Source organism: Phytophthora infestans, genomic scaffold, assembly GCF_000142945.1.
Source record: "Phytophthora infestans T30-4 supercont1.2 genomic scaffold, whole genome shotgun sequence".
NCBI lineage: Eukaryota > Oomycota > Peronosporomycetes > Peronosporales > Peronosporaceae > Phytophthora > Phytophthora infestans.
This window is the reverse complement of record NW_003303757.1, coordinates 5,408,829-5,432,560: the sequence shown is the minus strand read 5'-3', so window position 1 is coordinate 5,432,560 and position 23,732 is coordinate 5,408,829. Positions and strand designations below refer to the sequence as shown.

The following is a 23,732-nucleotide window of genomic DNA, read 5'->3' as shown; positions in this document are numbered from 1 at the left end:
AAGGAATCCTGCCAGCACATCGCTTTGACGTTCCAAAACGTCCTTCATTCCAACTTTCGATGACGCAAGTTTGCTGGAAACGCGTCGACGCTTTTCCTTTGAATGCTTCTCTTCCTTTTGGCTTAACATAACCCCCGTTTCATCTTCCAGAGCACTCTTACTCACTGGAACGCGCTTCCCACCACTCGATCTATGCTTGGTTACTTTCTTAGGGGCTGGTTTCTTCTTCGCTCTCATGCCCTTCTCAAACTTGTCACCTTCACTGGAATAATCGTAGCCCTCGCTGTCACTTTCGCCGCTCTGCTCCGCCATAGCCGATTCGTTCTTCAGAATTTTATTCAGCGTGCTGAATACACGCTCTTCGATAGGCTGCACTCGCTTACCCCCAGCGGTTTTCATCAACTCGCGCTGGTTGCTTGTGGGCAACGCAAACCAGTCCAACCCCCCACTTGTTTCCTTATTGCCTACGAACGATCGGATGAACTCGAAAGAGCTCTGGAGAACATCCTTCCTATTCATAATTGTTGAAATACTGCGGGGACTGGAGCCACCTGCGAGTGCTACGAAGCGTTCGTGAATCAAGCGGTTGAACTCCATGTTGCCCATTTTCTTCTTCTTCCCACCAGCATTCCTTCTCTCATTTACAACCCCCTCCCAGGCCTGGACCAGCCACCACAGCTCCTCCAGCGTCCAGACTGCCCTCGCCATGCTGAGGGTTGCTTGTTGTCTGCCAAGTCGTCAACTGTCGGATACTTGTTACTCATATGACCAACGATGTTGAAGTTGTCCACTTTTGTCAATCGACGATTCATATACATGGACCTGTCAATATTCATCTCCTCATATTTGGGAAGTACTCGGAAAACAAATAGCCTTGGAAATATTGTGTAGGTACAAAAGAAACGCAGCTTAAGAAAACTTTCCAAGAACAAAGGAGACCGGCCCATGACGAGCGTGTACATCGCTGTGTACTGTTTGGTCGTGCTGGCGATGCTGCTGGTGGTCGGCTACGCCTACTGGGCCTGGCGAGGATATCGACAAGCGATGCGTGACGCGCTGATGCGGCGACACGAGCGCGATGTGGAGCGGGGCGAGCACGTAGATCAAAACAACTACTGGCGTCGAACGGACCCTCGCAGCCCGCCGTCAGCAATCGCAGCAGTACCAGTGGCGCTCCAAGCATCATATATTAAAACCACAGAGGTGACCTACACGAACGGGGCGAAGACCAATCTGTAACCACGAACTCCAGTTGTTGTCTGTACGAGAAGATTCGCAAACTTGTTTATTTATTGTTTGTTTGAGTTACGGGGTGTTCGGTGTATCCGCATCGATACTCTCCCTACTGTACCACTTCGCATCTCACCTCCGTTGCATTACACTCGCTTACCGCAACACAAGTTTAGGCTCTATGGTCATGAACAAGATGGGTTTTCATTTGTTGTTTACAACCACTCACCATCACAACTCGTTTACGTCCTGGGTCCCGTCAACGTCATCGATTATTATAGTTCTCTTCGTAACCATCCAGGAGATTTTAATCAACCCGATCACTTCCACTTTCGCCAACACCGACCCATTCCACAAGAATGGTTGGAGTTTGGAGACTCGACGAACTCGCTACCGTGCGTGTACCCAGCCCCACGAACGGTAAAATCGACCAAGCTTCTCGTGAGCCGACCACCCTCATCAACACCGTCAAGTCCACCGTCGCGAGATGTCCGAACGATAAAGCTCTCAGCATCAAGAAGGACGGCGAGTGGGTCTCCCACACCTGGCAACAGTACTACGACACCAGTCACCAATTCGCACGAGCCCTTATTCAAGTAGGCGTCCAGCCTCATGAGGCCGTCAATGTGCTGGGCGAGAACTGTCCCGAATGGCTTTTGACCTACATGGGTACAGTTCTGGCCGGCGCCGTGATTGCCGGCATCTACGGCACTAGCAACGCCGAGGCATGTCAGCACATCTCATCGCACTGCGAAGCCAAGGTAGTGGTGGTGTCGGCCAAGGTGCAACTGGACAAGTACTTGTCGGTCTTGGACTAACTCCCAGAGCTGAAGGCTCTAGTGGTGTGGAGCGACAATGACGCACCCAACGACACCAAGTACCGTGTTCCAGTCTACTCGTTCCCCCAGTTTCTCAAACTTGGCGAATCGGCTGACGTGAGCCTGGTCGAGAAGAGAATGGAGGCCCAACTGCCTGGCCACTGTTGCTCACTCATCTACACGTCTGGAACGACGGGTCCACCGAAAGCGGCTATGATTTCTCACGACAACTTGACTTGGATCACCGAGGCAGCTTTGTATGCCCACCCAGAAGCACGTGCTGCGAAGCGAAGTGTGAGTTTCTTGCCGCTCTCGCACAGTGCCGCTCAACTGCTGGATATCCACGTACCTTTGGTCATCGGTTCTGAAGTGTATTTTGCCGGTCCAGATGCGCTTCGTGGAGGGTTGTTGGCGACACTGCAAGAGGTGCGACCACACTACTTCTGTGGCGTCCCTCGCGTATGGGAGAAAATGATGGACGCACTCAAGGAGAAACTTGGTTCAGCCCCTGAAGGACTCAAAAAGTCGGTGCTGACGTGGGCTATGGAACGAAGTTGGGCCTACTTGGAGCAAACTCAGTATGGATCAACTCCGAGTGGCTTTGGTATCCGGTTCTCCGTTGCCGATTATTTGATCCTCAGCAAGATTCGACACGCTTTGGGACTGGATGAGTGCACCACTTTCCTCACTGGTGCCGCTCCTACCTCTCCAGAAGTCATGCGCTTCTTCGCTTCTCTGAACATGCCGTTGTACGAGCTCTACGGACAGACTGAGTCCACAGGACCACTCACCTTCAGTATGCCGAGTAAGTGGAAGCTGGGAACTGTTGGCCCACCACTGGAGGGAACTCAAGCTCGAATTGATCCGGACACAGGTGAGATCCAGTACACTGGGCGCCACGTCTTCATGGGATACCTTAACGATGAAGAGGCTACCAAGAAGACCGTCGATGAGAATGGATGGCTTTACTCGGGAGACATTGGCGAGCTCGACGAGGACGGGTTCCTCTCCATTACTGGACGCCTCAAAGAGCTCATGAAAACATTCCTCCTGTGCTCATTGAAAACGAGGTCAAAGCAGATTTACCAGCGTTATCCAATGTCATGGTCATTGGAGAGAAGCGCAACTACTTGACTTTCTTATGCTCTTTACGAGTAGAACCGGACGCTACTACTGCAGCACCTACCGATAGACTGGACAATGGCTGTAGCCAAAGAGATCGGAAGTGACGCCACCACCGTCTCTGACGCCCAGTCATGTGAGAAATTCAGCCAGTACATCAGCAACGGCATGAAGCGTGCCAACATGAGGGCTGCATCGCGGGCTCAGCACGTACAGAAGTTCATCATCATCCCGCGTGACTTTAGCATTGGTGGTAATGAGTTGACTCCTACGATGAAAGTCAAGCGCTCTGTGGTGGAGAAGATGTATAAGGAAGAGATTGAGAAGATGTATACATCGTAAGGAATGGTGCTGTCCTAGTGTGACTCAGGAGTACTTGAGCAGGTTTTAGACCAATGCACATGGAGAAAAGTTTCGTTTTTCTGGCAAATTATTTATAACAAATGAAAGCTATGGCAGGTATTCCAGTGTAAATCTGACTAGTGGCGTCAAGAAGGAGAACACCTTAAGCGGCGGAAGCTCACTCGTACAGAAAATCAGGCTGCGACGTTTCTAGACGATTTCAGCTCTAATACAACACATATTGCCTGTTGAAGTGAGTCTAACGTTGTTAATTAAAATTGGAAAATCAGCGTTGTGAACAAACTAACCCCTTGAACCCACTTTCTAATCTTTATGTTGGTGTGGAGTATCTGTCGGGAAAGCATGGAATCGTCACCTACCCCTATCTGAGTTGGAGCTTGTAAAGACCTTTACAAAAAACAAATGTAATATTTCTTAGCTTGTATGGTCCACGTTTAGAAACTGGCCTTATCTTGTAAGGTCCACGTGCAGCAAATTACATATGATTGTTCATGGGTGGACGTCTCCCACCGCACAGTTTTGCGGCTCACTTCTGGATTTCCCCTCTCAAGCAAAGAGCCCCACATCATTCCGGGCTCGATGGCGTGAAATGAAAAAGGATGGTTGGACCTAAAAAAAGCCATCAGGCCTTTCCGTCGACTTTATCTACCTAAAGACGATCAAGGATGTCGAAGGAGAGGACGTGTGTATTGGCGAGGAGGCCCTGATGAAGTACCTGGACAAGATCGACCTAAGCTGCTCTAAATATTTTTTTGGATGTCTTTGATCTGTACTGACTGTGCTAAGTGAGCAGCGGCTCTTCGAGCAAAGAAGCAGGCAGGACGTGATGGATCTGCGAATGCTGTCGGACGTCGAAGCGCTGCGAAAGCTGCCAAACTGTGACAGCGAAGCGTACGTGTACTGTGGGCTGTATGATACACGTTTACATTTTGCTAATCGTGTATGTTGAAAGTTAAATTCGAATACTTCTTCATCTGATGGCAGTCCCCCATTACATTCACCCGCACCGGCTCAACGGCAACTACTCGAGACCACCCCAGTTCGTCTATGTGCCGAAAGTCCGCTACACAAGACCCCACCATCGCCTTCCGGTACATCACTGAATCTTGCTTCACGTCCACCAAAGAGCCCACTACAAGCTGATTCACCCAAGGCCACAGCTCTTTCTCCCAGCGGCAATAGTGAACATCCCATCGGAAGCCCAGGAGGTAATATCTGGTATGATACACGTTTGAACTGAACTAATTTTGTATGTGGCGTCTTATTGTATTGAAGACTCTCCGATTAGTCAAAGAAACTTGGATCCAGACTTTGAAGAAGCCGAATTGAGCAGCAATGCGTCGTATCATTTCGAAGCCGACAACCAACCTGGTGACCAAGTTGAGGAAGACAAAGAATTTAATCCGTCTACAAGCAGTGTGGGTCAACCGGGGAAAGCTGGGGTGGAAGAAGAACCGAAGGAAGACACGCGGCATAATGGTCTGTCTGGTAACTTGTATGTACATGATGTACAGGAACATGGGCTCCTGCGCAACATCCGGCCCTAGGCAGTGCCAGCGATGCGGATTCCAGTAGCGAGTCTATTGTAAGCAACTCCCGCCAGCAGAAGCGCGCCCGTCGCTCAACCAACGCAGCGGCGACGGATTGAAAATCAATTGCGTCTGTCGTTTGCTTTTGATTTTTGTATTACTAATAGAACAGAATTCTGGTCCGCTGAACATGTTTTGTGATGGCGCTGTTATGCACTTTCCGGACACGTCTCCGCTCTGCAATTGAACGACTCTGTCACAATTATGTACTCACTTTGCTTCTCATCATACATTTTATTAGTGCAAACATGTATACTTTCAGGCGTCAGTTCGGACCATACACCATAGTGAAAGATGTCTTTCACGATGTTTAGGTTTAGCATGGGTCTATCACATATACACGTTACCAGACTATGTATTGTTTTGCTTACTAACCCTTACCCGCAGATACACGCTAGAGCGCCTAGCGTTTAGGCAGCAAGGGGGTACGGTACTACCTCGGGCTCAAGCGGTTAATGCACTTTTCAGCTTCAATGCAGCGGATTCCGTTGCTACAGGGAAATACATCCGTTCAGGGTAGCAGGCAAAGTACTGACGTGCCCTTCGCTCGGAGAGGGGCGTTTTTCAAGGCTAATAGCAGCCTATCGTGGCATGCAGAGGGTGGCTTACTTGGTTTTCACTCGGAAATTTGTGGACTGATATTTTATGTTAGTTTTTATTACGAAGTGGAGTTTCAACTTGGTAACAGAGCTAGAATGTAACGGGGTACAGCCCGGTGTACCCCCAGGTTACTTAAAGTGTGACCCGTTACTCTTGTGGATACCCGGTACACGGTACCAGGTGCTCTAGGAGCCAGTCAGGGCATTAGTATATAGCTCCACTATATTTGACCTTTAGTTTGTAAAGGACCCAAGCTAAGCTTACTTACAAATACATGTCTTACATCTACTCTTCCAAGTGCAAACCGTTCCCACTGAGGCCGGGAACATGTGGACTAACGTTCACTCGGGTAGTAAATATAGCTAAGCACCTCCTCTGTGCAAGGTGCTGTGTGACCCCGTCACACTTGGTTGCACTTGTAGTCAATCCTACGCCTTCGTGGGTAGATTAAACTACCTGAACCCTCTGTGCGCTCTACGTTTGAGCTACGAAGGACCGAAGTGAGCTTTCTCGGTTGAACGACTCACAGTACGAGTCTGTTCGGAAGATGAGAGGCATCTTTGGACAAGATGTCTTTCGCAGCTTGGCGGTGGCGACGCCTGCCGAGCAACACGAGCGCGTGGCTACGTTTGATACCTACGAGCGTGGTCTCATCGCTCACGTCCGCGGGAGTTTGGAGGCCGCGATGGCCGCTCCCCAGGCAACCAGGCCTAAGCCGAGACCCCCGCGTTTGGGTGGAAGGAAGAAGAGAACCTTCACTTCTGGGTCCGTGAGGTGGAGATCGTCATGAAGGCGGGTCTCATCTCGGACGAGCCACTTCGGGTGGCTTTTGCTTTGCCTAACCTTGGTGAACGTGCCAAGCACTGGGCATACACCAAGGAGACGACATCGCCCGGATGCTTTGCATCCTGGGCTCAGCTGTGTGAGCAGCTTTAAGCCGCGGTTTTACCGGCGAACAACGAGCTACGCCAGCACTCACGCTTTCTTGCGTGTAAGCAAGGCAAACGTGAGCTACATGAGTAGGTGCAAGAGATGCACACGTTGGTTGGATATCTGACAGGGAACCTTCTGCCTGAAGACATCAAGACATCAGTCTTCATGGACGGCCTGGTGGTCGGTCCTGCTCGCACCCAGCCATTTCGGGTGCAAGCAACAGCTATAGAGGAGGGGATACGAGTCGCCCTCCAAGAAAAGTACAGCCACAACCAGGCTGGTACTCCATGGGAAGAGGAACGTCGCCACGATGAGGATGGCGTTCCTCGGGAGGCGGAGCATTGCAGCAATGACGCTGCTGCTTCTGCTATCACACAGCCCATTGGTACCGGTGCGTACAGCAAGCCTGAGCCCATGAACTTAATCTCGACCGAGAGCTAAATCAGCTGTTACGGATGCGGCGGACATGGACACTTCCAGCGTGTATGCCCCGCGCCAGTCCTCGGGAAGCAGACAGCTCGTTGGCCCTAGGTCCGGTGGTACAGGCCACGGCCAGGTCGACGAAGGCTCCCCGGCCACCAGAAGCGGCAGTATGCCCTACTGAAAAGCGCTAAGGCTTCGTGATGGGGGTGCAGATTGTGCAAACCACAGGACTTAGCCCAGAGAGACGTGATTCTCTTAAATCGGTGAAGTGCAGTGATGGGCTGCTGGTTATACACGCGGTGAGCTGATAAATGGTACCCCTTGAGCGTATGATGATTTCTAGGGCGCCACCAGGACGTCGCTTGGCATAGCGACACCCGACTGCACTCTATGTCAGAGTGACTGTCGTGAGCTGGTCCTTGATGGACTAGCCTTTGGTACAGTGAAGGAAGTACCAATGTCCTTAACGGACCTGAACGTTTTAGCTCGATAAACTCGCGCACCGCGGTGTCGCGTGTAGTTCTCGCCACGAACAACATGGCTGTGCAGAACATAAGGCACAGACCGGACTTTGGTGTAGCAAGGCTGGGACGGGCCTGTCAGTCCAGGTCTATGGCGGAGTATTGGCGAGCCATGTTCCCATCTCTGTCATGCCTTGGGTACCTAATACAGACCGCGCCTGGATCACGGAGCTGTCGACGCGCCGACAGATCTATGTAAAACAAGGTCATGCTCCGCAGCGGCAATGCCACGGGCATGGATCTTATGCCCGGCGCGTGAGCCTGTTACACCAGCAGCGTCCAACGCCGAAGGTTATCGCGCCATATGGGGTTCGATAGTGATTAGTGCTAACCAGATGGGTAACTTAGGTCTACACGGTCACCCAGATTTTAACTGAAGAGGAAGACGCTGGATGCGCTTCCTTTTTTGGTAGCACAGTACCACACGCAGTCGCTCAAACTATAACTGAAGAAGAAGGCATTGACAATGCTTCCTGTGTGGGTAACACAGTACCACAGGAGATATTGAGTGCATCTGATGTCGTCAACGAGACATTACGACGTGGATAGCGAGGTGCCTCGTCACGTTAGCCACCGCAAGTTGGGTTTGAGCCTTGTTCAGGCCGACGTCGCTTCAAGCGACTCGGAGTCCAGTCCCTGGACTCCGAGTGATTCGATCGGTGGACACCAACGTTGTCCGGTGTGTGTGAGCCTGCCACACTAGCCGATCCCAACACCGAAGGTCACTCAGACCATAACTAATAAGGAAGTCACTGTATGCGCTTCCAATGTGGGTAACATAGCTCCACATATCAAGGCGGGTAGCACAGTTCCGCAACCAAGGTGGGTAACACAGTTCGACAACCAAGGCGGGCAACACAGTTCCGCAGCCAAGGTGGGTAACAGTGTTCCACAGTTAAAGCGGGTAACATAGTTCCGAACAGGGCTGGATGCTTTCGGTCGGCACGGCCGACGCGGCCGTCAGCCCCGACGCAGTGCACGAAGCAGATAGCCGTCGTGCCTGCCAATGGCTACCCAAGCCACGATAGACTTAGTAGTCTCAAGATTAAGTGAAAAAAGGCTCGAAAATAACTTTCCTCTCTAACTTCCCACGAGGCAGGTAGCCGTCATGCTGCAAGTGGCTATCACAAGCCACAAGAGACTCAATTGTCTCAAGTTAAGTGGGGGAGAGGCTCGGAAAGACCTTACGGAGCCAGGCATCGATGTACATCGACTGCAGGCAGGAGGCGAACAGCCGGGTTAGAGCTGCGGTAGCTCTAACCGAACAAGTCAAAGTGGCGACGGAAGCCACTGGCGCTAGGTGCCGCGGATTCGCTGAGCGAATCAGCAGTGTTGTGGCTGCATGCAGCCACGCACTAGGCGAAAGGGGGGGGGCTGGGGCAATCACTGCACAGGTCCCTTGGTCATCAAAGACCTGTCGAATAGGGTGAACGGAGCGTCTCATTCGCTGACAAAGCGGTTGCGGTACGTGATGTACGCAACGCGCCGGGTATAATGGGCCGTGGAGCCATAACCTAAGTGTGGTGCACGAGTGCACACACAACTGATCAAATGGTGGTCGAGGCAACGCACGCAGTCGTAGCTGGTGCCGCGCCGAGCATGACACCATGGTGATGGCTTGCCTCACCATGGTTTGGTACCGCATGAGTACTCGGTGTCAATGCCAGACACCGACACCGCAGTGGCATGGTGGAGAGATATGACCCACCACGGTCGAGTACATGGTGACTATGACAGACACTAGTATGCGTGCAAAGGACATGCGCCATACGACGACCCGATGCTGCTCTATGCGTATTCGCTGTGAGTCAATGCACGTACGATGTATCGGCGCTGGTTACTGTCGAGCAGGCTGCCGGGGGCTCCGCGAAGTGCACTCGTCGTGCATGACACACATTAAGTCCACGGAGCACTTATGGTAGCTGTGGTACGTGTCGTAAACTGCGTATCTGGTGTACGGGTCAATGTACCTGTACACTGTGCGTCGTGCATGATGTAAGCACTGGCCATGGGTCAGTTCAGGCGACAGCACCGCAGAAGCTGTTGCCGTCAAACATGCCAACCTTGTGGTGGGCGTACCGCACCAAAGGTTAGTACCAAAAGGTACATGGTGTCACTGGGAGACACCGGCATCACAGCTGAGTACCATCACGGAACACGGTGTCGATGAAGGATACCTACGAGCCGTTGGTATGACGACAAAGACGCGAAGAGAAGTGTGACAGAAGATCCCCCCGCAAGGATGGAGCCTTGCTGAAGCCGCCCGAGGTAGCTCCCTAGTGCTGGATCAGGTGTTGAACTTCTCGGTGTCGTCCCTCACGGGAGACACTATGCTCCGGACACGTTCGCGAGGACTGTCGTGTCCTCCTGTGCGACCCGTGGGTGAATGTAACACGTTCGGATGCAATTGCACCCTGTGCCAAAGCACTATACGCGCGCTAGCGCAGGCGCTAAGACATGTCTGAGTGTAGGCTTTGTGGCCAACACTGTTTTGAGCATAGGGATGCAAATTCCAGTGTGCTTTGAGTGTACAAGTCACTATGGGTGTGACTGAGGCCGCGACAGTCTCGTGGCTGCTCAGTGTGAGAATTTACGTTTGGGTGTTTTAATTCTTTCACTTCTGATTGGAGAATCAGTGATAATAAGCTAAGTGGGGGAGAATGTACCGGTGTACAATACGGTTTACCCCCAGGTTACTTAAAGAGTGACCCGTTACTCTTGTGGATACCCGGTACACGGTACCAGGTGCCCTAGGAGCCAGTCAGGGCATTAGTACATAGATCCACTATATTTGACCGTTAGTTTGTAAAGGACCCAAGATAAGCTTACTTACAAATACATGTCTTACATCTACTCTTCCAAGTGCAAATCATTCCCACTGAGGCCGGGAACACGTGGACTAACGCTCACTCGGGTAGTAAATACCCTTAAGCACTTCCTCTGTGCAAGGTGCTGTGTGACCCCGTCACAAAGAAAGAAATAAAATAAAAGAAAGCCTCTTCGCAGGCCCTCATCGGTAACTGGCAGTAAATGATGGTCTTGATACTGCAACCGTTGGCACTAGCCACGCCAAACACTCCCATGCCAGTTAGCGGTTAGCTCGGGATGAGCGCATAACAATCCGCTTGCTGATGTGGTCGTCTTTGTTGACGTTGGCCTTGTCTGTCGAATCCACAACCTCTAATTAAAATCCCCTGGGTACGTTGTGGCTCTTACATTTGGTATCGAACCCCCTCAGCACTTCTTGCTCATGCTGGATTCGCTTTCAGCTTGCAACAAGATAATCCAGGTTGTTGCTCTTCGTGTTCAACACGATCGGTAGTGCTTGGATCTGCACTCGATACTTGCGCAGTAATTCCACTATTGTCATGAGCTCCAGCTCCATACTCGAATATACGCGCTGTGCTGGTGTAACTATCTTGGTGTAGTGGGTATAGTGTGCGATCTCCTTTTGCTGTTTCTTGATCACAGAATAAATTCTCGTAGCGGCAGCGGCAGCATAGATCTCCGCCGTTGGTGATACTTGGTCCTCTTCTAGGGTTTGGCTCTTTACTGTTTGACAGTCCTCTGTATGTTTGATCGGAGTGCTCCTTGCCATGATCGGATTCGGCTGGTCCTCGGCTTTCGCTTGCATCTCGGGGCTCTCGCTCCTGGTATCGATCTTGAACAATGCATTCAATGCAGGTGGCATGGGTTGCTCTCGTCCGTCTTCATGTCCTTGGACTTGGTACTTGTACTGACAGACACCTTGTCATTGTCCACCTCATGGTCCTGTCGCGGAAGTTGACCACCAGTCCCAGCCTTGCCAAAATATATCTTCCGATGACCGTCTCGTCCGTCGCGTCCGGGGTAACGTCTTACGTGTGGCTAAGGCGGCACCCGTCCTTCAGGTCCATGAATCGAAACGTCACTGTAATCGACCCAACAGAACTTACTGTTCCTTCGACTTGCTCGTAATGTGTCTGGGACGCTATGATCACAACGCCCCGCTTCTTGTTAGCCCCCAGAAGGCTGGAATTGATGTAAATAATCTCACAGCCCGTATCCACCGATACAGCTCGATATTTCTTGGTTTGTGAAAGTCGGAAGTTAAGTCTCATCAGACGTTGCGTTAGCTCCTTGGTAGACAATGTATTCGTTAGGGTCTTGCACTTGTCGTCACTGTAGGTGTAGTCTGATTTTGCGTTCTCGAATCTGGTACACTCGTCTTTCTTTGTCTAACGTTTGTCGGTCTTGTAGCAACTTGAAGCGACCGAGTTCTTCTTCTGCGTGAAGCATTCGCTGTCGCTGTGGGAGCTCGCCTTGTGCAGCTTGCACCACTTATCACTACTCTCGTTACGCTTTGGCTTAGGTTTTGTCGTCTTTGACTGCTGAATTGATTTGTGCAGCTCGTCACGGCTCTTCGACTATTTCTACTTTATCTTTGACGATCCACGTTTCTTGCTCTGGCGTCTCTCAGATTGTTGAGACGCTCGAAATAAGCGTCAGTTTTGCGAATCGTGTCAAAGATTCCACCCGCCTCATACGATGTCTTCCATGCGTTCGGCATGGCGCGCTTGAAGAAGCGTGTCACCGACGATTCGTCCAGTCAAATCGCGCTCAACGGGATATTGTTCAGCATGCGAGTGATGTCGCGAAAGCGTTGGCGACACCGTGCCACCGTCTCGCTCCGACGTTTGGCAAACATGTGTAGATCCTCCTCGAGCTGCGCATGGCACGTCCACGATACGAACAGCCGCCCCCATTCTGCAAATGCTGCATTGAACACGTCGTCCTTGGCCATGGCTTTCTTATCCGTCAGAGTGCGCCACAGCTCTAAAACCTCGTTGCCCAATACGAGGCGCAAGTGAGGATTAGATGTTGCTGCATCACACTTCTTCAACTTGCTTACGCGCTTGAAACGATTCGCCCACTTGCGGCGATCCACCACTGAACCTTGGCATAGCAATCTTTACGAATTCCCGTGATTCCTTTTCCGTCTGAGCTTTGGTCGTCACCTCGATGACTACCGTCTTCTTAGAGAAGCTTGGTTCCTTCATTTTTTCTCTTCTTACGTTCTTAATTGCTTGTTCACTTGCTTTTTACTTACCTTTATCTAGAACTTGCCTTTAAACAAGTTCTGAGTAGCGCGCCCTTCGCTCGGAGAGGGGCGTGTTTCAAGGCAAATAGCAGCCGACCGTGGCTTGCAGAGGGTGGCTTGCTTGATTTTTAGTCGGAAAATTGTGGACTGATATTTTATGTTAGTTTTACTACGAAGACTCGGCCTTCGGAGTTTCAATATGGGAGCAGAGCTAGAAAGAAAAAAAATAGAAGAAAGCCTCTTCGGAGGTCCTCATCGGCAACGGACAGTAAATGTTGGCCCTTGATAGTCCCACCGTTGGCACTATACAGTATATACCCGTAGAGCTGTCATTGGAGGAAATAGTTGGGTAACGTCCTCCCAGTACGAGCGCAGATCGTAGCTTAATGTGCTTTGGACTTGATTTTAAGCTTCGCTTTGGAAAGTTGCTTTACCCAGCATCAGCGAGTGATAGCCTCAAGAGCATTCAAGCTAGGCAAATGCATAGGCTAGCATCGCATTCCATTGTGCTAAAACATTTCCAATTCTTTATAAACCTTGTTCAACAAGTCTCAATTGTTATACACTTGTAAACATGCGAAAAAAACGTTGACATGAAGTTTCAAAGCCGTGTTCGAGTTGAAAAACGTAATTTCGCTAAAAATCGCTAATTCATTAAATCTGCCAAATTTTAGGAGCTCCATCGAAATATCTGCTTCGTGGAAAACAGGCTCTATCAAAATAGAACCTATTTTTCACGAATCAGTTAAAAACCTCAAGAATCAGAATAATACGTATTTGGGCAGCGAAGGCGCTGCAATTATGGTACTTATAATCGTAAAGTACATACTACGTAGTAAAGTACATACTACGTAGTAAAAGTTTATACTACAGTAAATAAAAGCGCTTTTATAATATACTCCTGGACACAATTAAACGGCCACCCCCATAACTCAGTCAATTTGTTTTATTTGACGGTGCGGTTTTCACACAAGTTGCAAAACATGCTTCAAAATAGCAAGGATGTGCTAACGCTCGCGTTTTTGCACTTTATAGGGAGGCTCACATACAAAAAAGAGATTTGTCAAGCTGGAGCAGACCTCGGACAATACAGTTACATAATAAATTGGCGCTCCGGCGTTACCATAATAATCACGGCAATAAACAAGAAAACAATAATAAGTACGGCGCCATTATTGGCAATATCTTCGTTGCAGGCATTAATGAAGACACCATCTCAGCTTACCTAAAGAAGACTTGTGACACTCCACATGTCCTTGTTGGCACGTAGGAAGGCGAGCATTTCGAAGTGGGCTGGAAGCGTGCTGCTGCGCTGCGGCGTAAGGACGTACTTGGCCTCGGAAAACAAGCGCTCACGCGCATTCGATGTCGGCGATACCTGCCCAACTAGAGTAGTGTACACTGCACCACCTGCGCGTCTCTTCGGGTTGTTTTGCTGTATGATCTGCGCAGCCTAGTTGTCCTCGCACTGCTTGCGCTTGCGTCGAGTCTCCGATGGACGCTGCGTCGATTGCTGGCCCTCGAACCACTTGAGCGCCGCGGTTTCGGCAGCCGACAGCTTCTCCCCAGCGCCGACCTTCACCAGACCATTTTCAAAAATGGGCGAATGGACAATTTTTGAGTTGGTTTTAGGTATTCCCCCATAATAGGGCAGTCCAAGAGAGCCGAATCAAAAAGAAGACGTACCTCGCCCATACTGGTCGTGTCGCTCTGCAGACGCTTGTACACACTGTCCAGCTTGGTCAAGTGCACCAACAAAGCGCACAATTTCTTGTGCTCGCGGGTAGACGGAAGAAGGTCTTCGACAGCTTCAATCTGGCGGACGTGCGCTCTGAGCTTGACGTAGCGCTTCAGCATCTCGTAGGTAGAAGACCAGCGCATCACATTGCGCGTCTTGGCGAGAAGGGGGGGGTGAGCTTGTAAAGTTGCGCGGCGTTATTTGGGTAACGTAACTGTTGCATGAGGTTGTTAGCCTTTTGTAACAGTGATTCGTGTTCTGTTAAGGTTTGTTTTTAAAACGCCAGGTTAAATCGATGGGATGCACAGCCGACCAATGGGATGCCGAGTTTGGTAGCGATACTGCGGTTGGTGTTGCAGTTATCAGCAACCATGAGCACGATCATATCAACGGTTTTGTTATAAACCGCCAGCACGTTCCGAAAAAAATCAATGTGAGCGTTTGCATATTGACCCCCCCCCGTCGAGCGGCGAAAGCGCCAGTAGCGTGCGTCGAAGCCGATCGCCGACGACATAGAGCCCGTAAGTCGCAACGAAGTGCAAGGTGCCATGCGTCCAGCCGTCGTACATTATACCGATCTCGTTTTCCATCTCTTCCTCGATTACAGAGCCCAGTTTTGACGCCACCGTAATCATGTCGGCCTTGACCGCCTTGGAATTGGTTGCACTCCACTTGGCCATAGCCCTGGTTCGCTCGTCGTCCACCTCGCTCAGCGGCATGCTCCTCCCGACAACCCACCGCAACCAGTGGTAGCGGTGGGATGTCTCCTCGGACACGAAGCCGAAAGATTCAAGCAGGCGCTCAGGATTGCGATGGTGGGTGTCGTACTGAGCACGAAAGTCCTCGTGGCGGCTCCTCAGGTGTGAGAGAAGGTTAGAGTATCCTGTGCCGGGAAGGTGCTTTCGATCCGTGCCGCAAAGCTTGCACCGATGAAGCCCCTCGCTTTGAGGCTCGAAGAAGAAGGCGCTGAGGTCACGGCTCGCCACCATGGTTCAAGTTTTAAAGTGAGTAGTAAGTGTCTGCTGCGGCTAACGGCTATATATCATGAGACACAAGGTTAAACGAAGCTTGCAAAACCACTCAGCATTCTTATGCATATATAAACCGTCTTTGAATCGTCGTGCGGTTCCGTGTTTGCTTGAACCCGTTGACCGAGAGTTGGTTGGAGTGACTTTTTCTTCTGACCCATTATTGTATTGCAATATTTCTGGAATATATTATTGTACTGGATTCTGCTGCTTGCAATAATACCTATTATAATAAACAAAACACAATAATTGCAGTTCCGCAATTATTTTTTCCGAGGTCTGAGCTGGACACAATTTACGGCCACCATCGGCCCAATACAAAATCCTATTTAAAATAAAACATGTGTCATTTGGCTGACTAGAAATTTGTAAGGGCTGAGTTTCTGTAGGCGATTAAATGGACACTAGAGAGCGAAAGCTCACAGTAGTTGAATGGGGGTGTACACAATAGTATTATATGTAACGTGTTGCACTCGCACCTCCGTTTGATCCATATTGATGGAGAATTTTGAAATGTAAGATCGCGACGACTACACGGTGTCTGCCATAGTAAAAAAAAGTGCGGATGGGTCTATTGACACTAGGCTAGTGTCACTAGCTAATGGTGGCCGTAAATTGTGTCCAGCTTGACAAATCTCTTTTTTGTATGTGAGCCCAGACATTACCGTATTTGAGATCTCCTACTTCAGACCCAATATTTTTGAAGTTGTATTGTTGCAAAATACACAAGATCTGTACATGTACCGACGCATCTCTATCACGTATTATTTAAACAAAACAATTTAGTTATCAAGTTCTTCTTCGGGAACTACGAAGTTTTCTGTCGTGACGCGTATCCACAGCATGGCGCACTACGGGCACTTCTTCCAGCAACTGTCGTAGCAGCTCCCAATCAGGTTCCCTCCACAACCGAAAGCTTGTAGGCGTATGAAATGGCAACGCGCTTGAACTTCTTGGGAGGCTTGCCAGTGCCAGAAATACGGGTTTTCCCTTTCCGTTGGCCGAGCGTGAGGGGAGTGGGCAGAGACTACGTACACCGTTTTTTTTCTTGGCTGTGTACCTGGTGCACCGTTCCGAGCCGTCTTACACAGTTTGAGTTCATAACCGGGTCAAGGGACTGGAAAGTCAACGTTGGTGCCGCCATCTGATTATCAGTTTTCCATGCATAAGCAAGTCGATTTTGGACGAAGTCGGTGCGGCTTCGTGTAGAATAGAAACACCTGACAGGAGTGAATGTCGGTGTCAAGTGAGATTTTTGAACTAAGAGTCATTTTCCTCTAATTCTTGATGATGTTTGTCCCCAAGTCGAAAAGGTGCTCGCCCCGTGCCAGTTTGCTGACGTATTTTATTATGAAGGCGACTCAATTTGTAAAAGAAAGCATGCTTACATAGCAGTTATTATCTGGCTAAGATATCGGTAGCGATAGATCTGCATCCCAGGACTAATTTTTCCCTCGAGATCACTTGGCGCGAAGTCATATCCGAGAATACACAGCTCAAAAAACATTAGAACGAAGACACCGCAGTTGTAGCTATCCACTTGCGTGAGCCAATGACATCGCGTGAATCGAAATCGCTTTGGAGACTCCAGTTGAGGTAACCGAGGAAGCAATTCACTCTTCAAGTACGCTCGAAGTTGCTTGAACCTATCTCCAGCTTGCTGGGGATCGTAAACCTTCACCTCGTTGGAATTAAATCCACAGTCACAGCGCACCAGTGATTAAGCCCATAGTTTATCGCCGCGAAAAAAAGGAGTCTATCCTTGTCGAGATCCATACTGGCTCTGGCATTTTCAAGGTCTTTCCAGACTGCTTGATGTTTTATGGATTCGACGTCGAAATTGGGGAAGCGAAGCACGTCGGAAGGAATACTAAAAACAATAATTTTGTCGCTGTTGCGCTTCACAATTGCTTTCACCGCAGTATCGAGACAAGGCCCTTCGATCATTGTTTTCCCTCACAGCGATGTAGCCCATAAAAAATCGCCAAGTACGTCCACGTTCTTCAGTCCCTTACAAATATCGTCTTTTTCTAGTATTCCTTCAGCCCACACAGCTTCACGTGGTTGCCATTGAGAGTTATCAAAATCTTCCAATCATTTTATGGCTTCATCAATGATATCAAAGTGCGAGACCGCTGTATGCCACGACCGCATTGCTTTGAGCGTTTTCACATCATACGCGGCTCTTCCTGTCACCACGGTTTCATCCTGTTGCGATATTCGATGTTCATGGTCGCTGAACCAACGATTCAGGAATAGGGCTACTTGAACCTCACACGCATCAATTATTTGCCTTGGTAGCATAGTCATCACATTTTTTGTGGAGGTTGGCTGCTTTTTTTCCCGGTGAATCACCGTAATTTTTGCTCGCTTCGTTTGAATAATTGAAAGTGCTCGCATCGCAGGCGCGAATTTATATGTGGTCCCATTTGTAACAGCCTCTTCCAGTATTGACAACGAAGGTGTATCTCCATTAGCCACGGCGTCCACTAGACGATTCGTCTGACGAAGCTCTTCAAGTGTCTCCTTCTTTCGCTCTGCTCTTTTTATCTTTGGACGTCCCGACTTCTTTGCTGTTTTAGACACCTTCCAGCTTAGTTTTACACTCTCCGGTTTAGATGGATCATTATCTGGAAATGACACAGTTCGCTTCTTGAATACATCATCGTTTTCTGACTGCTCCGCAGCTCCATCAGGGTTCACAGCTTGACACAGCGTTTTGGATTGGTCCACAGTTTCCGATTGGTACCCAGTTTCCGATTGGTGCACCGTTTCAGACTGGTCCATAGCCCGAGACATGATTTTAGATTCGCACTCGTAGCGAGTAGTACCTTGATCACTGTTTGTAGAGTCATCCTCCATCTCTTCAATAAGCGATAAAAGCGCCCTTCCTTTAGGAGACAACCGGACCTCCTCCATATCCTGATCATCAGTGTTAGCATCTAACACAGTCTGAAGCTGTGAATCAGAGTCAGGTTGTGGAACCGTTTCAGACTGAGCTGTAGCTGTGTCCGTAATACGAGAATCCGCCAGCACTTCTGTTTCACGCTGTTCTTCGCCGTCATCTCGTTGTAGATTCAGGTTTATTTCTGAATCTTCAAGAACGCTAACAGTGGGGCACTGACCAGCTTTAACATTATCCAAGAATTGCATCATCGCCTTAGACAGCGTCTCATGTGCCCTAGTGCCCCACCGAGAACCCACGTCTGCAATCTGTCTTCCAAGACCAAAAAGCACGTTGAACTTCTCACGTTCGGTCTTGGTCCGTCCTATACACGGCCTCTGAACGGTGCGCACTTCGTACGGACTCGTTAATTCATCGTCCTCCAGATATTGTCCCTGTCTCAGTCGCCGATAGCTCTTCACGATACCAGCGTGGGTGGATTATGCTCTCTGGAACCAAACTGTTACACTTTGAAACCTTTCTGTAATAGATGATATGGCGGCACGGCAATAGTCTTGTAACACGAAAAATGCACGAGCATGTCCAGCCGCTGGGATTCATCATGTATTCGTCTAGCACGTCGTCTTCTTTTCCAGCAGAATATTGCATCATCACATACGACCCCATGGGATAGTGTCGGTATTCAGTTGTCGGGAGGAGTGCGAAGTCGTACTGCTGCTTCACAAGCTCCAATGCGTGTCGAGACACGGTGGTGAGCAGTAAGTTCATCTCTGCATCGTATTCCACGTTCATATACACACCGATGCGCTTGACATTTCGGGCCCACATCTTCTCATTTACCGTCTGCCAAAACAGAATGGAAACTACACAGTCATTCAAGGCAGAAGACCTATTGACGAGGGTCTTCAACTTCTGCCAGCTAGATTCCAGTCTATATATATTGATAACAGTTAGTATCAGCAACAGTTCACTGGTAAATCAAAAGCTGACCTATTATTCGTTTGGTTTCCCATATGAGGAGTGTTGCCACGAAATACTGAGCTCCATTTCTCTTTACAGGACGTCCAATTGGCATCGAGGTATTTGAACCAGAGCTTTCCCCTTCTCATCCACCCTCAATACCACTTTCATTGTGGAAATGATTTTGTCGTACGCTGTCTCGGTCGGCGCGCTGACCACCAGTTGGATTAGTCTCTTCATCTCTTTCTTGGTTCACGCGTCGAGGTTGTACGCATCTTTTGAAACTTCTTCCTGCAGAGCCTTGACTGCATGGAAATGGCAGATTAAGATCCTGACCCCAGGAAAATCCTCCTCTAACAGTGGCAGCTCCGTAAAGTCGTTGTCGATAATGATGACTGCCACCGCATCATAGGATGGATTGCACTCCTTGAACTGACTACAGCCAAGCCGAAGAGTCTCTTTCCTCTCGGTTTCGACTAGGCAGTGCTACGAAGTTAAAAAAAAACGCGTTTAATTAAAACAATACTATAGTAAGTATCAATGTTATCGTAAGCCACAGTCCCAGCATCGCACACAATCTTAGACGGTGGACCAGTCTCTGCGTAATTGCACAACCCACCTGTACATGTTGGCCCTTGCCCATGGCATCATGAATCATGAAACTAAATAGTTTGTAGTTGGAGGAGTTGGTATCGTGGGTCGCGTCAATCGGCAACACTTCTGGAAAGTGCTTGAACATGGATCGCATGTGCACAAACTGGATGGATATACACTGTGCGACCCTCTTGCCTCATTACAATACCTTCGAGGTTAGCGGACGTAAAACAGAGTTAGAAGACGTAGCACGTACCTCTTCGTTTAAGTAGATCATTGCAACATTCCCACTCTGCGAAGAAAAATCCTCTAGGATGGATTGAATACGCTCCTCAATCGTTGGAAACGCGTAGCTTTCTTGCTGAAGTCGAGCTACCAGGTTGTGCACATCCTTCATCGAAGGTTCCACGGTACTGTTCTCTGTTATGTATTCGAGAATACGCTTTCGACTGGCTCCAGCTCTGTGAAGCGTTCGAATAGTAGATATCACCTCACCCTCAGAGACATTGCGTGCTTCGTGGTAGGTCTGATAGATCTCTTGGCTGATGTCGTGGCTATGCCCGGTTTTCTGTCCGGTGATGCAAACCTCCCAATTCCCAGTTTCTCGTACACATGCGTTAATCTAACCGCGAAACAAATCAGTTACAGTTATTTTTCACTTCGAAGACTTCACATACCTGGGCAGGACACCCGATTTTTCTTGAATGTTGGTTAGGGCGCGAGCCTTGACCTCTGTTAGACCGTGGCTTTTCAGAATGTGTACACACGTAGGTCTTGTTGTTGAACTGCACTTCTTCTGGCAGAATGGTGCCTGGGGTTTTGCTTTTGCTGATTCTTTGGTTCTTGTGCGAACGGGTGTATTTGTTCGAACAGAAATATCTATCACACAACCTAAATACAGAATGAGCATCAATCGACAAGAATACAATGATAAGCATTGTAATAATGTGATACAGTCTCAGACTGTGCCACAACTTGAGATTGGCACCCAAACCTGGTATGTTCAGCGACCGTAGTTCCGTAAGTACGCCTCCAGTGTCTTCCAGTCATCGAACATCTTCACGTCAATCTTCGAAACGTGAACCAGATCATCATGAGCGACGATATCACCATCCCCAGAGCCACGATTCGAAACGGTAGCGTTGTTTCCGCTGGTAGTGTCCGGTTCAGACGCACCGGAGGATTCGGAGCTGTCATTGGTGCTGATAGCGTCAGATCCAGAGACGTCCGAAGACATTTCACGGCTGTGTGAGCGAGAGCGCCTCTTCCTATGGTCACGTTTTCGGGGTTTAGGCAGCTTACCCCCACTTCGGGTTCTACGACGCGAAATATGCGTGCTCGGTCGTTTCTTCTTGCGCGTCGGGGCTCGCTGGCGTAGCGATGATCTAGAAGTTTTGGCAGCACTGTCACTATCGTTACTACTGGAAGCCTCACTTCCGGATGCTTCATCGCTCCGTTTTGGCGCGCGGGCGTGTCTGCGCGGCATTCCGGAGGCTAAACCCAAGCCATGTGCTCGCTGTGTGGATTGAATTTGAAATGAACGGAAGGAGGGGGTCGCCGGTCAGAGCAGTGTTGGCACGACGGCCTAAACCAGTTTAGGCCACAGTTGGCCTAAACCTAATTTCGCCTCGACGTTTAGGCCAAAAGGCCATGGCCGGTACGGCCTGACCAACGTCGAAGACTGCGATGTGCGGCACAGCAGATCCCCCCCACCAAGTAGGAACACAACACCAAGTAGCCTCGAGTCGAGGCTCGACGGTATCGAAGCACTCATTACATCCTCCTGATTCTCGGCGTGCAAGATGACAAGTCGGCGCGGCGGACGGCCAGGATGTCCAGAAAGCGTGCATTTCATTGCTCTGAGGGAGCTGGAGAAAGCAAAAGGAGGATATACGTACCACGAGTGCAGGTTTTGTCGAGCTGCCTACGATAATGACGTTACCACCGCGCTCTTGAGGGCGATAATGGGTAGGGCGCGAAACTTTCGGACACATTTAGCTGAATGTATCAACTATAAGGCGACCCAACTACGGCCTTTATCGCCAGTATCAGCAGGGACCGATGCCAGTCCACCTGAGACTCCCTCAGCTATGCAGCAGCCAACTCCAGAGTCTATTGCGTCTAGGACACGCTCGCAATCTATTAATCGAAGCGCCACTGTCCAACTCCGAACGACACAAGGTGCACGTGCTCGCCGGTCATTACTCCTAGACAAACGCTCTACTTCCACCAAGCGCCACTCCCCATTGAAGAAGAAACACAGGCGTCAATTTACGCAACGTGAGCGTAAGGTGATTGAGTTCTCGTTGATAGAAATGCACGCAGACAACCATCTTCCTGATCGATTCATCGAACAAGAATCCGTCTTACGCTTTCTCGACATAGTTTCACCAGGACTCCGCGACGTTCTTCCCTCTAGACGCGTCTTAGGTGGTCGAGTACTAAAGGAACATGCTACCCGCTGCGCTGAAAAGGACACTGAAACCCTTCGGGCCTTACAAGAAGAAACAGGAGGCCGTATCAATATTTTGTCTGACGTGTGGAAAAATATCTCCAAAGAGCATCTATTAGGTGTTCAACTGACGCTTTTTGGTGTCGTTCTCACCTACTCTCTTGAGCCTTGTGATGATCGCCACGACGGCTTGTCAACTGCTGAAGATCTTGAAACGATAATCAAACGAGCTATTAAGGACGGGTGGAGTATCGGTGCCTGTGTAACAGACAATGCTGGTCAATGTGGTCGAGCTCGGCGCATTTTGGCGATTCGATGGCCAAATATTGTTTTTATCATTTGCTTCGCTCATGATGTCAACAACTTGGTCAGATCCGTGCTGAAAACTGCATTTCCAATAGTGGCGGGGCAAGCGGCCGACGCTGTGAAGTGCCTAAACGCTTCATCTTCCAAATGGCTCAAGCGTGCAACCAATTTGATGAAGAAATTTTATGGGCGGTCACTGGGCTTACGCACATTGTGCGAAACGAGATGGAACTCCATGCAGGGATGTTTCGCGTCTCTATTACGTGTACAGTCCGCTCTCGAAATGCTCTACCGGCAGTACGCAAGCGACGTAGACTTTCCTTTGGACCGATCCCAAATTTTGGAGTGACCTTAAAATTGCTGAAGCTGTAATTTCGCCACTATCATACGCTTCCTATAGGTTACAGCGTGATGAGAACACCGTCGGAGACGTGGTCCTGTCGTACCGCGACATCTTTAAAGGATTTTCTAGACATGGCGACGAGCTCGTCAAATGCGTCGAAGAACGGTGGAGGGAGTGCGAACAACCGCTTTTTATGCTTGGATTTGCTCTTCACCCGACCTACGCGGATGAAGCACGCACACTACCAAATACTTCCATCTCTGGTGTTGGTACACTACCAGCAATCGCAGTGTATTATTACTGACGATTGTTTTCTACAGAAGATGTTGGTGTTCTCAGAAGTGATATGTTTGCTTGGATGCAACGCAAGTTCACGAGGACGAGACCAAGCGAATTCAAAGGGTCGGTTTCGGAATACTGGACATATGTTGCTGTGCAAAAGCCCGAAAGTCTTCTTCCAAAACTAGCATTAGCGATTCTATCCATCGCGGTGAACACCGCAACATGTGAGAGACTTTTTAGCGCGCTTGGACTGATCCACACGGCCCAACGCAACCGCATGTCGGCAACAAAAGCACTCGACTTCCAGACGGTGGCAAAACATGCGCGACAGCGCGCGCAAAAAGATGCTGCTCGAGATCCACGTAAAAAGCTGCTTATCAACCCTGCTGAACGCGAAATTCTTCGAGATGCACACGTTGGGCCTTTGACACCATCCCCACAACGA

At 49.5% G+C, this 23,732-nt stretch overlaps 4 protein-coding genes across 4 annotated transcripts; 3 read left to right on the top strand and 1 right to left on the bottom strand.

Moving 5' to 3' along the window:
* Positions 1–44: 44 nt before the first annotated feature.
* PITG_01990 (uncharacterized protein) lies at positions 45–708 on the bottom strand (the record flags this gene model as incomplete). Its single annotated transcript, XM_002908529.1, has 2 exons — positions 45–73; positions 162–708. The coding sequence occupies 2 exons, from the start codon at positions 706–708 to the stop codon at positions 45–47; spliced, it is 576 nt and encodes a 191-aa protein (XP_002908575.1).
* Positions 709–990: 282 nt separating this feature from the next.
* PITG_01989 (uncharacterized protein) lies at positions 991–1,239 on the top strand (the record flags this gene model as incomplete). The annotated part of the gene is made up of 1 exon (XM_002908528.1): positions 991–1,239. One exon carries the CDS (start codon positions 991–993, stop codon positions 1,237–1,239), a length of 249 nt encoding a protein of 82 aa, XP_002908574.1.
* Positions 1,240–1,589: 350 nt separating this feature from the next.
* On the top strand, positions 1,590–3,512 carry PITG_01988 (long-chain-fatty-acid-CoA ligase, putative; the record flags this gene model as incomplete). The annotated part of the gene is made up of 4 exons (XM_002908527.1): positions 1,590–2,012; positions 2,064–2,853; positions 2,923–3,118; positions 3,320–3,512. The coding sequence occupies 4 exons, from the start codon at positions 1,590–1,592 to the stop codon at positions 3,510–3,512; spliced, it is 1,602 nt and encodes a 533-aa protein (XP_002908573.1).
* A 19,322-nt stretch (positions 3,513–22,834) lies between these two features.
* Positions 22,835–23,527, top strand: PITG_01987 (uncharacterized protein; the record flags this gene model as incomplete). The annotated part of the gene is made up of 4 exons (XM_002908526.1): positions 22,835–22,959; positions 23,009–23,274; positions 23,326–23,454; positions 23,517–23,527. The coding sequence occupies 4 exons, from the start codon at positions 22,835–22,837 to the stop codon at positions 23,525–23,527; spliced, it is 531 nt and encodes a 176-aa protein (XP_002908572.1).
* Between the last annotated feature and the right edge of the window lie 205 nt (positions 23,528–23,732).